Raw genomic sequence first — 9037 nt, forward strand, 5'->3', positions numbered from 1 at the left:
CAACTTCTGCCTCCCCAGTTAAAAAGATTCTCCTGCCTCAGCCTCCCGAGTAGCTGGGACTACAGGTGCGTGCTGCCACGTCCAGCTAATTTTTAAATTTTTTTAGTAGAGACGGGGTTTCACCATGTTGGCCAGGATGGTCTCAATCTCTTGACCTTGTGATCCGCCCGCCTCAGTCTCCCAAAGTGCTGGGATTACAGGCATGAGCCGCCGTGCCCAGGCTTTTTCTTTAAGATAAGAGTCTTGCTCTGTTGCCCAGGCTGGAGTGGAGAGGCACCATCTTGGCTCACCGTAACCTTTGCCTCCCAGGTTGAAACAATCCTCCTGCCTCAGCCTCCCCAGTAGCTGGGATTACACATGCATGCCACCATGCCTGGCTAATTTTTGTATTTTTAGTAGAGATGGGTTTCACCATGTTGGCCAGGCTGGTCTCAAACTCCTGACCTCAGGTGATCCACCTACCTTGGCCTCCCAAAGTGCTGGGGTTATAAGCATAAGCCACTATGTCTGGCCCTGGTCAAAATCTTGAGATCCTCATCTCCAAAATAATTTTTAAAATCACCTGGGCATGATGGTACACACCTACAGTCCCAACTACTCAGGAGGCTGAGGTGAGAGGATCGATTGAGGCCAGGAATTTGAGGATGCAGTGAGCTATGTTTTTGCCATTACCCTCTAGTTTCGACAACCTTGTCTCATTAAAAAAAACAATAAAAAAAAATATTTGGCCAAGAGGGGAAGTAATGTGTATCACAGAGGTATAATTCGTGGTTTTTGGAAGGCAGTGGCATTCCAGATTGGCTACCTTTTACCTGTGTACAAGGTGTACCTCCTGTGCCTCAGTTTCCTTATCTACAAAATGGGAAGAATCACAGCACCAATTTTGCTACCAGGAGGGAGATGGACTGACTGACAATAAGACAGAGAAGAATGTGGAGTGGAGATGGGGCAAATGGTTCTTGACAGCTTTTAGCACCTGGATCTAGCCATACCTGAAGTCAGACTTGTTAACTGACTTCAGCTCAGTGCCCTTTTGGGCTGGCTGAGAATATGGAAAAGGAAAGACGAGTAAGTCCTGGCAGGGTATAAGCCTGGCTCTTTTTGGGAAGGCCTCCAAGCAAACAGTACATACAAGAGGTCCGTGTGAGGAAATGAAGCTCCTGGCAGTGAGATCCCACAGGAGGACCTTACCTGGGAAGGAGATGTTCACGGGCTCGCTGAGGTCTGACAGCTGGGGCTGGTTGTGCTCGCCTATCACTCCATACTGGCAGTGGAAGGGTCCCCCTGGAGCCTCACTGCTGCCGCCACTCAGGTTGAACGTCACTCCACGCTGGTTCGCGGGGGCCTGCAGGAGCTGGACCACCTGCCCCCCTCGATACAGTGTGAAATTCGCTCCCGGGAAGTCCCCGGGGGCCATGCATGAGATGTGGATGGGATCCTCTTGGCTGCTTGGGTACGGGGGCACCAGCCGGATGGATGGTGGTGGGATCGCCAAGGAGCCTGCGGTGCAGAGGGTAAGGAGGTGGGTGAGTGCGTGATGAGAGTGGAGGCTGATCTGGCTGTGTGGCCTTCTGCAAGCAGATCACCGCCTCTAGGCCTTGCGTCTTCTATATGTTGGGAGGCTAGTGACCCTACCCCACACTGCCTGGAACATGGTGAGGGCTCCCTGCAGTTGAATCAATTTTCTTTTTTTTTTTGAGTTAGAGTGTCACTCTGGTGCCCAGGATGGAATGCAGTGGCATGATCTTGGCTCACTGCAACTACCACCTCCCGGGTTCAAGTGATTCTCCAGCCTCCCAAGTAGTTGGGAATACAGGCATGTGCCAACACGCCCAGCCAATTTATATATACACACACACATACACATGTGTGTGTATATATATGTATGCGTGTATATGTATGTATATATATATATATTCTCCTGCCTCAGTTTCCTGAGTAGCTGGGATTACAGGCACTAGCCATCATGCCTGGCTAATTTTTTGTATTTTTAGTAGAGACAGGGTTTCACCATGTTGGTCAGGCTGGTCTTGAACTCCTAACCTCAAACAATCCACCTGCCTCGGCCTCCCAAAGTGCTGGGATTACAGGTGTGAGCTACCACGCCTGACCTCAATTTTTATATTTTTAGTAGAGATGGTGTTTCACCGTATTGGCCAAGCTGGTCTCAAACTCCTGACCTCAGGTGATCCACCCACATTGGCCTCTCAAATTGTTAGGATTACAGGGTGAGCTACCACGCCTGGCCATAAATTTTCAATAATAGCAATGGTTATTACACAGCAATACGACTACACTCTTATTTACTTATTTATTTAGAGACGGATTCTTGCTTTGTCACCCAGGCTGGAGTACAGTGGCCTCAGCCTCCCAAGTACCTGGGACTATGCACCACCATGCCTGGCTAATTTTTGTATTTTTAGTAGAGACATGGTTTCACCATGTTGGTCAGGCTGGTGAACCTGGCTAGCTAATTTCGCTTATTTTCTGTAGAGATGAGATCTCACCATGTTGCCCAGACTCTTCACCTCAAGCGATCCTCCCACCATGGCCTCCCATGAGCTGAGTCCTGAGTGGTGAGGAAAGACCCATTTGGAGAGCTGGGGAAGGGCATTCCAGTAGAGGGGACAGCATAGGCAAACATCCAGGGAATAGAAGGAGCATGGGGGTATTTTTCAGACAAGTCTCACTCTGTTGCCAGGCTGGAGTGCAATGATGAGATCTTGGCTCACGGAAACCTCTGCCTCCTGGGTTCAAGCGATTCTCCTGCCTCAGCCTCCTGAGTAGCTGGGACTACAGCCGTGTGCCACCACATCCAGCAATTTTTGTATTTTTTAGTAGAGATAGGGTTTCACCATGTTGGCCTGGATGGTCTCGATCTCTTGACCTCGTGATCCACCCGCCGTGGCCTCTCAAAGTGCTGGGATTACAAGCATGAGCCACCGTGCCCAGCCCGAGGGGGATGTTTAAGGAGCAGCCTAGGCTGGATGCGGTGGCTCACGCCTATAATCCCAGCACACTCGGAGGCTAAGACGGGAGGACTGCCTGAGCCCAGGAGTTTGAGACTAGCCTGGGCAACAGAGTGAGACCTCATCTCTATTAAAAAATTTGGGCCGGGTGCAGTGGCTCACGCCTGTAATCCCAGCACTTGGGAGGCCGAGGTGGGTGGATCACCTGAGGTCAGGAGTTCAAGACCAGCCTGGCCATCATGGTGAAACCTCATCTTAAATAATAAATAAGCCAGGCGCGGTGGCTCACGCCTGTAATCCCAGCACTTTGGGAGGCTGAGACGGGTGGATCACGAGGTCAAGAGATCGAGACCATCCTGGTCAACATGGTGAAACCCCATCTCTACTAAAAATACAAAATATTAGCTGGGCATGGTGGCGCGTGCCTGTAATCCCAGCTACTCAGGAGGCTGAGGCAGGAGAATTGCCTGAACCCAGGAGGCGGAGGTTGCGGTGAGCCGAGATCGCGCCATTGCACTCCAGCCTGGGTAACAAGTGCGAAACTCCGTCTCAAAAAAATAAATAAATAAAAATAAATAAATAAATAAATAAAGGCCGGGCACGGCGGCTCACGCCTGTAATCCAAGCACTTTGGAGGCCAAGGCGGGCGGATCACCTGAGGTTGGGAGTTCAAGACCAGCCTGATCAACATGGTGAAACTCCCATCTTTAAAATAAATAAATAAATAAATAAAAATATAAATATAAAAAATGGAGCAGCGAGGAGGCCATCATGGCAGGAGGGAGGGGGTGAGGGAGCGGGAGGGTAGGAGAAGGAAGGGCAAAGGACTTTTATCTCCTTTCCCAGGCTGGGGTGAGGAATATGGATGCTGGAACATGGCTTCCTGCAGGATGAAGTCTTCTGGGGACCCGCCTCTCACCCGACTGCCCACAGGCTTCTGAGCGGAGTGTCTGGCTAGGTGAGGTCTACACAAGCCTTCTCTTGTCCAGCCTCCAACCCTTACGCACCCCCGCCACACTGATATCCCCCTAGGTAGACCCTCCTGCTGCCCCAGCCCTCAAAGAGCCTTCAGAGACCAAGCCAGGCTGAGTCATGGGGTGTGGGCACAGCTCACTCCAGAGGGGTAGAATTTCTGATATTCCTGAACTTGGAGGTAATGAGGAGCCTAACAAGAAAAAAGCAACACTGCCAGAGAGTTTCTGAGGGTCATGGGCAAACCCATCTGCCCAGGACTCAGCCTCCTCGATGCCCTGGGAATGACAGCCCCTGCACTGGTTTCTGCCCCCAGAGTGGCAAGGTGGACAGGGGATGCGGGAAGAGGCGTGGATGAACTGAAAGGGGGGCTTCAGACTCACCAGCTGCAAACAGCAAGATGGTCCAGGGCATCTCTTCCCGGCGTTTGGCTGGGAAATCCGGCTGAGGCCAGAGGGGCCCAAGGCTCCCTGCCAACTCCTCCTGTGAGGCCAGATCGGGGAAAGGAGAACCAGGGCTGATTCTCAAGCTGAGTTTCCTCACTGGCAGGAAGTTGCACACACAGGCTTGGGCAGTGAAAGGGACTCTCTACTCTCCCCACCCCTTCCCCAAACACACATCAGACCCGTGCACCTCTCTGACTGTGGTTCTTCAAATTAGAGGGGAAAAAAATGGATGAGATGGTTAGGTGGTTTTCACATTTTTTTCTCCCCCACCTTGTTTTTTTGAGACGGAGTCTCATTCTGTTACCAGGCTGGACTGCAGTAGCATGATCTCAGCTCACTGCAACCTCTGCCTCCCAGGTTCAAGCCATTCTCCTGCCTCAGCCTCCCAAGTAGCTGGGACTACAGGCATGTGCCACCATGCCCAGCTAATTTTTGTATTTTTAGTAAAGACGGGGGTTTTACCATGTTAGCCAGGATGGTCTCGATCTCTTGACCTCATGATCCACATGGCTTGGCCTCTCAAAGTGCTGGGATTACAAGCATAAGCTACCATGCCCAGCCTTTTCTCTATCCTAAAAGAACTCCAGGGAATGAGACAGGGTGGCAGCAGTGGAGTGTTTGTGAAACCCACGCCCAAGACACAGACCACAGCCTAACCGGCACCAACATTTAAACAAATATCGGCAGGAGTGAGAGCGTATGGTAGGTAGGGCTTGGCCTCTGTGACCTCAGGCATGGCTTGCCTTCTTTGAGGCCTCAGTATACTGCTCTGCAGAATGGGGCTAAGAGTAGTAGATATTAGGCCGAGAGCAGTGGCTCACGCCTATAATCCCAGCACTTTGGGAGCCTGAGGCAGGTGGATCACCTGAGGTCAGGAGTTTGAGACCAGCCTTACATGGTGAAATCCTGTCTCCACTAAATACAAAAAAATTAGCTGGGCATGGTAGCACATGCCTGTAATCCCAGCTACTCGGGAGGTTGAGGCAGGAGAATAACTTGAACCCGGGAGGCAGAGATTGTGGTGAGCTGAGATTGTGCCATTGCACTCCAGCCTGGGCAACAAGAGCGAAACTCCATCTCAGAAAAAAAGGGTAGGTGTGGTGGTTCACACCTGTAATCCCCGTACTTTGGGAGGCTGAGGCAAGCGGATCATGAGATCAGGAGATCGAGACCATCCTGGCCAGCCTGGTGAAACCCCATCTCTACTAAAATGCAAAAATTAGCTGGGCGTGGTGGCAGATGCCTGTAATTCCAGCTATTTGGAAGGTTGAGGCAGAAGAATAGCTTGAACTTGGGAGGTGGAGGTTACAGTGAGCTGAGATTGCACCACTGCACTCCAGCCTGGGCAACAGAGCAAGACTCTGTATCAAAAAAAAAAAAAAGGAAAAAAAAAAAGAGTAGTGGAGATTAGATTCAAAGAACTTGTAGTATGAAATGCAATGCCTAGTGGGTAGTGAGTACTCATAAGGAAAGTTACATGGAGGAAAAAGGCTCAGAAGTTTGATCAGCCACCTGAAAGTGAATACTAGTTCCAGATCAATTCTGGATATAGTTTGTGATATAGTTCGCAGGATAAACTGCCTCCTGTTTCAGCCCAGAAACTTCCATGTTTCTCTTACTACTGGGTTTGTATTTATCTTTTCTGTTTAAGCTAAGCAGGTCTGCATGGAGGTTTGGACCCAGGAAGGATGTGGCGTGTGGTCATCAAACACCAAAAAGTGTCATTAGAGTGACATTTTTTCTTTGGATACAGAAAGCTCATTCCAACCTCAGGGCCTTTGCACACACTATTTCCCCAGCCTGGAATACAATTCTATCAACCTGGGCAAATCTTACTTCTCCTACAGGTCTCAGTTTAAAAGTATCACTTCTAGGAAAACTTTCCAGACCCTCTGGACTTAGAACAATCCCCTAGCTAAATTCTCCCACAGTGCCCTGTACTATTCCTTTATTCCAATTGGCATGATTGTATCTTCAAGGAATGTACTCATTTCATCAAAGTTGTCAAACGTATTGGTGTAAAGTTGTTCATATTTCCTTACTGTTCTTTTAATCTCTGTAGGGTCTGTAGTGATATTCCTTCTTTCACTCCTGACAACAGAAATTGGTGAAGTCTAACTCCTTGTCTCTTAACGGTCTTGCTAGAAGCTAAACACTGCTACTGACCTTTCCGAAGTGTCACAGTTTGACTCTGTTCAGTTTTATTTTTTGGTTTTTTATTTTATTGCCTTTTGGCATGACTTTGTTCTTTTCTTTTTTTTGGTTCCCTTATGTTCAATTAGCTCTTCTTTTCCTAGCTCGCTTTTATTTAAACTTCACAAGCAGGCATTTGTATTAATAGCTTTTTTGTTGTTGTTGTTGTTTTTTGAGACAGAGTTTCGCTCGTTACCCAGGCTGGAGTGCAATGGCTCCATCTCGGCTCACCGCAACCTCCGCCTCCTGGGTTCAGGCAATTCTGCCTCAGCCTCCTGAGTAGCTGGGATTACAGGCACGCGCCACCATGCCCAGCTAATTTTTTGTATTTTTAGTAGAGATGGGGCTTCACCATGTTGCATGTTGACCAGGATGGTCTCAATCTCTTGACCTTGTGATCCAGCCGCCTCGGCCTCCCAAAGTGCTGGGATTACAGGTGTGAGCCACCGTGCCCGGCCTTTTTTTTTTTTTTAAAGACGAGGTTTCACCATGTTGGTCAGGCTGGTCTTGAACTCCTGACCTCAGGTGATCCACCTGCCTTGGCCTCCAAAGTGCTTGGATTACAGGCATGAGCCACCACGCCAGGCCATTAATAGCTTCTTAAGATAGATGCTTTAAAAAGGGTGTGCTGAAGAAAAGAAAAGAAAAAAAAAAAAAAAGACAAATTTTTTTTTTTTTTGGAAGCAGAATTTCACTCTTGCTGCCCAGTCTGGAGTACAATAGTGCAATCTTGGCTCATTGTGACCTTCGCCTCCCAGGTTCAAGCGACTGTCCTGCCTCAGCCTCCTGAGTAGCTGGGATTACAGGCATGCACCAAGATACTCGGCTAATTTTGTATTTTTAGTAGTGATGGGGTTTCTCCATGTTGGTCAGGCTGGTCTTGAACTCCTGACTTCAGGTAATCCACCTGCCTCAGACTCCCAAAGTGCTGAGATTACAGGTATGAGCCACTGCACCCGGCCAACTCTTTTTAAATTTTTTTGTTTGTTTGTTTTCACCTGGGTGCAGGTGAGCTAAGGCTGAAAAGGGCCTGTTTGTTTTTTAGATGGAGTTTCGCTCTTTTGCCCAGGCTGGAGTGCAGTAGCATGATCTTTTGTCTCACTGTAACTTCTGCCTCCCAAGTTCGAGTGATTCTCCTGCCTCAGCCTCTGGAGTAGCTCGGATTACCGGTGCCTGCTACCATGCCCTGCTAATTTTTTGTATTTTCAGTAGAGATGGAATTTCATCACGTTGGCCAGGATTGTCTCCATCTCTAGACCTTGTGATCCGCCTACCTTGGCCTCCCAAAGTGCTGGGATTATAGGCGTGAGTCACTTTCAAGATTTCTTTCTTTTTAAAAATAGAGATGAGGACTTGATATGTTGTCCAGGCTGGTCACGAACTGAACTCAAGCAATCCTCTTACCTTGGCCTCCCAAAGTGCTGGGATTACAAATGTGAGCCACCATGCCTGGCCTTCATAATTTTTTCTTTACTTTTTTTTTTGAGACAGGGTCTCACTTTGTTGCCTGGGCTGGAGCGCAGTGGCGTGATCTCAGCGCGCTGCAACATGCACCTTCCGGGTTTAAGCAATTCTCCTGCCTCAGCCTCGTGAGTAGCTGGAATTATGGGTGTGTGCCACTATGGCTGGCTAAGTTTGTATTTTTGGTCGAGACAGTCGAATTTTGTATTTCAACATGTTGGCCAGGCTGATTTTGAACTCCTGACCTCAAATGATCTGCTGACCTCAAATGATCCGCCAACCTCCTGAAGTCCTAGGATTACAGGCATGAGCCACCATGCCTGGCCTTCATGATTTCTTAACACAGCTTTCCGCCTCCTCTGGCAGCACAGGGATGGGGTCTGTGTCGTCACCTGCGGTGTCCCCAGTGTCACTCACCATGCTAGGCGCACTATAAATATTTCTCCGTCATCTGATCTAACAGTGAAAAAAACATCCATTCAAGCCACTTTCATGGCTGTATGCTGGGTGCATAGGAGATGGAGTTAAATGAGATTCCTGGCTTATTTTTTCCCCCAATTGAGTACTGAGCATCATAATGTTCCCAGAATTGTGACAGAGACATCAGGATGGATGCAAACAGCTCCTGCCCTCAAGGAGCTCAGAGTTCAGAAAGAGCCAGACAAAAAGACAAGGAGAATCCAGCGGTGAAATGCAGCAACAGAGGCAGTGGCTGAGGGGGCCCAACCCAGCTACAGCAGGGTCAGGGAAGGCTTTTGATTGACATTGACAGCGGCAGGAGGCCAATGCCTAGGCACATAGGGGCGGGTCCCCGGTTGAAATCCCATCTCCAAGGCAAAGACAGTTTAAAGCCTGAAAGTCAAGCTACAAGTCGAATCCAGGCACTGGACTGAGAATCTGTCTTCCCGTTTGGCACGCTTTCTTCTGATTGATCCCCAGTCTTCACCTATTGTACATGTACCTACACTTTCCTAATTGGTTTTCTTTTTTTTTTTT

At 48.9% G+C, this 9037-nt stretch overlaps 1 protein-coding gene across 3 annotated transcripts in view; it reads right to left on the reverse strand.

Annotated features, from left to right (window-relative positions):
* Nucleotides 1-534: 534 nt before the first annotated feature.
* The window catches only part of CUNH19orf38 (chromosome unknown C19orf38 homolog), a 16491-nt gene continuing 7988 nt past the window's right edge, over nucleotides 535-9037 (reverse strand). For 2 of the 3 annotated variants that reach the window (XM_017499957.2, XM_037728389.1), the window contains exons 2-3: nucleotides 4325-4424; nucleotides 535-1500 (exon numbers count right to left, since the gene is read on the reverse strand). In XM_017499957.2, the coding sequence (XP_017355446.1) occupies nucleotides 983-1500; nucleotides 4325-4355 (549 nt within the window). In that variant the 5' untranslated portion in view covers nucleotides 4356-4424 and the 3' untranslated portion in view covers nucleotides 535-982. Of the gene's footprint in view, nucleotides 1501-4324; nucleotides 4500-9037 lie in introns of those variants that run through there. The other variant, XM_017499956.2, reaches the window with a different exon arrangement.

Source organism: Cebus imitator, unplaced genomic scaffold (assembly GCF_001604975.1).
Source record: "Cebus imitator isolate Cc_AM_T3 unplaced genomic scaffold, Cebus_imitator-1.0 Scaffold263, whole genome shotgun sequence".
Taxonomy (NCBI): Eukaryota; Metazoa; Chordata; class Mammalia; order Primates; family Cebidae; genus Cebus; species Cebus imitator.